The sequence below is a fragment of the Pinus tabuliformis genome, chromosome 3_2 (assembly GCF_031772625.1).
Source record: "Pinus tabuliformis cultivar Carrire ecotype Pingquan chromosome 3_2, CPIR1, whole genome shotgun sequence".
NCBI lineage: Eukaryota > Viridiplantae > Streptophyta > Pinopsida > Pinales > Pinaceae > Pinus > Pinus tabuliformis.
In genome coordinates, this window is record NC_142302.1 from 578935040 (window position 1) to 578937776 (window position 2737).

Consider the following 2737-nt stretch of genomic DNA (forward strand, 5'->3'; position numbering starts at 1 on the left):
CCTCTCTAGGTTTAAATTTCTTGTTTTAGAGATAGAGAATGAAAATCTGTCAAAACTGTTTAATCTTGGCAGATTATTAGATAGGTAGAGAATCAAGAGTGCTCAACAGCTTAATCTGAGCCCCTGGAAGAAATAAGGATAGATTTAGATAGGAGGATAGCCAAAAGAAAAGAAGAAAATCAGGGTTTGCTTGTCCAAGTGCACCCATCCAAAAAGAAGAAAAAAATGTTAGGCAAGTAGGCTGGGTAGGCAGTTTTGAGGTTGCAGAATGAAGACTTGGGGATAAATTTTGTGTTTCAAAGTGTTAAATTTACTTTTTTCCAAAGGAAAAAAACGAAACTTTTTATTAAGTTGATAAAAAGTTTACATTGCAAATGTTGTAGCATCACTTGTCATCCTGTGAGACTATCATGACTGTTTTTCAAAAAATTATTGCCTTATGCCTGAGCATATTCCTTTAAAATGCTGAGACTATCTCTGATTTTCCCTGCATTATGTTCCTTTACGGCTGTAAACTTAAACAATAATCAATGCACTTATCAAAAGTGGATACCATCAAACATGGGTCTCCTCAGCATAGAGGAAAACAACCCGTCACCATAGCCGAGAGTTAATAAAAGCCGAAAAGTCGGAGCTGTATAAGTTTTAATATGTATATGAGAAAAAGAAACAAAAATTTCTGTCATAGAATCAGAGCATTTGATTACAAGGCGGCTGATCTGATCTTCTGATTTGGCCTTGATCATCTTCTTCTATTTTCCAGTTGCCCAAAATCTGTTGTAGACCGTCTTTAGAAAGTTTATCCCCTGTGTCATTCCTTTCCCTGAAAATATGACATAGTGAGAAACTGTTAAAAAAAGATTTTAGTCTCTGTATTTCTCCCAAGATTTGTTTTAAGACCTGATTTCTGCAGGAACTTTGAACATTTACCCATCTGATCACATTTTGGGAATCCCCGAAAATTTGAATTGTGAGGGTGTGCCTTTGGATGAGCCAGCATATAAGGAGTTTTAGAGCAAGCAGTTCTGCAAGGTTATTTGAGCCTGTTCCTAGTCCCACAGAGGCTTTAAGAATGTGCGATGGAGTTTCTTGGATGACTAGGCCAGCTCCTGCTATATTGTTTTGGGATGCCCCGTCGAAAAAAGCCCGAGGGATTCCTTCATCAAACTGCACTTCTAGAACATTCCTTTGGGAGGGAACTACCTTGGGTTCGGGAATACTGGAAAAGATGGCAGAGCTCTGAATGGCTGTGATAACTACGGGGGTTTCCTTGTCCTGGAAGATGCTCTTGTTCCTGGCTATCCAAACTCCCCAGCTGATGATGAGAGGAAGGTTGCGCATGTTCCCATGTGTATGTGAATGCCACCACTTCTGCCAAGCTTCTTGCACACTGTTACCTTCCCATTCGAGCTTTTTGTTTAGAAGATTTCCTGCCTCGCTCCATATCTTAAGAGTTTCTAGGCACTTTAGAAAAAGATGCGTTATGGATTCTGCTTCTGTTTTGCATAAGGTGCATCTCCCAGGCCCGTGCATGAATCTGGACTGCAGGATGTCCCAAGTAGGAATTTTACTTCTTAAAATGCACCAGAACAAGATTTTTGACTTTGGAGGGCTCTTGAGTTTCCATAGCTGTTTCGACCACCATTCCGGCTCTCCCCATCCTTTCGTTGACATAAGGAGGTTATAGCCGTTCTTTGGAGCATAATACCCAGAATCTGCATGTGCCCAAATTAATTCATCCTGTCTGTCACTCAGCCTAACATTGGATCTGAAGAGTTCCTGGGTATAAACTCTCCATTCGTTCCACCATCTTTGCTCCAACTCCAAGTCTTCTCCATTCTTCCAAGCTTGGGCCCAGATGGATGAAGAGCCTGGTTTCTCCACTTGGCTTAGGAAAAGGAGACCTTTTTCTTCTAACTGCTGAATCAGGCCCGGGGAGAGGGCATAGTCGCCATTGCAACCAACCCAGGGATCCTTCCCGATCTTTACCTTTTCACCATTCCCAATCTTCCAAGCTAGTCCTTGCTCGATCACCTTAAAGGACTCCAAAGTAGCTTCCCGTATAGCAGAAGTGTTCTTTTGGGTCTTGACTGGGTTCCTGATGCATTCTTCCAGAGGGGTTGGGTCTATGTATTTCCTTTTAACCGTTCTTGTCCAGAGGTTTTCCATCTTAATAAGACGCCACCCAAATTTGGCTGCCAATGAAAGTCTGAAGTCAGGCAGGCTTTTTATCCCCCAGCCACCCCATTCTTTTGGTCTCACAAATTTCTCCCAGGCTACCCAAGGGAGGACCATGTTTTCTTTTGATCCTACCCACAGAAATCTGCTGCAAATTTTCCTAATTTTCTCCAATACTCCTTTTGGAACCCATGTTAAAGCTACCCAGTAGACTAGGATGGCTAGTAACACGGATTTTATGAGGGTCAATCTTCCTGCTCTGGATAGCCATTTGAAACTCTAGTGGCTGATTCTTGCTTCGATCTTAGCAATTAGCCAAGACCAGTCCTCTTTCCTGTAATCATTTGGCTTCAACCATAATCCAAGATACTTAAACGGGGCAGCCATATTGCACATTTCATATGGGAAAAAAGAGCTGAACTGCTCCTTTTCTTGTCTGGTTATTCCTTCCTCAATGATTTGGGATTTCCTGGGGTTGATCTGCATTCCAGTAGCTTTCAAAAAGAGTTCAAAAATGGTTTTTAACTCCTTAAGTTCATTTAGGGAGCCATTAGTAAAG

The 2737-nt window shown here is 41.7% G+C and overlaps 1 protein-coding gene across 1 annotated transcript; it reads right to left on the reverse strand.

The window, feature by feature from the left end:
• Positions 1 to 690: 690 nt before the first annotated feature.
• Positions 691 to 2295, reverse strand: LOC149181874 (uncharacterized). Its single transcript, XM_089414358.1, has one exon. The coding sequence runs from the start codon at positions 2293 to 2295 to the stop codon at positions 691 to 693; it is 1605 nt and encodes a 534-aa protein (XP_089270484.1).
• Positions 2296 to 2737: the final 442 nt, after the last annotated feature.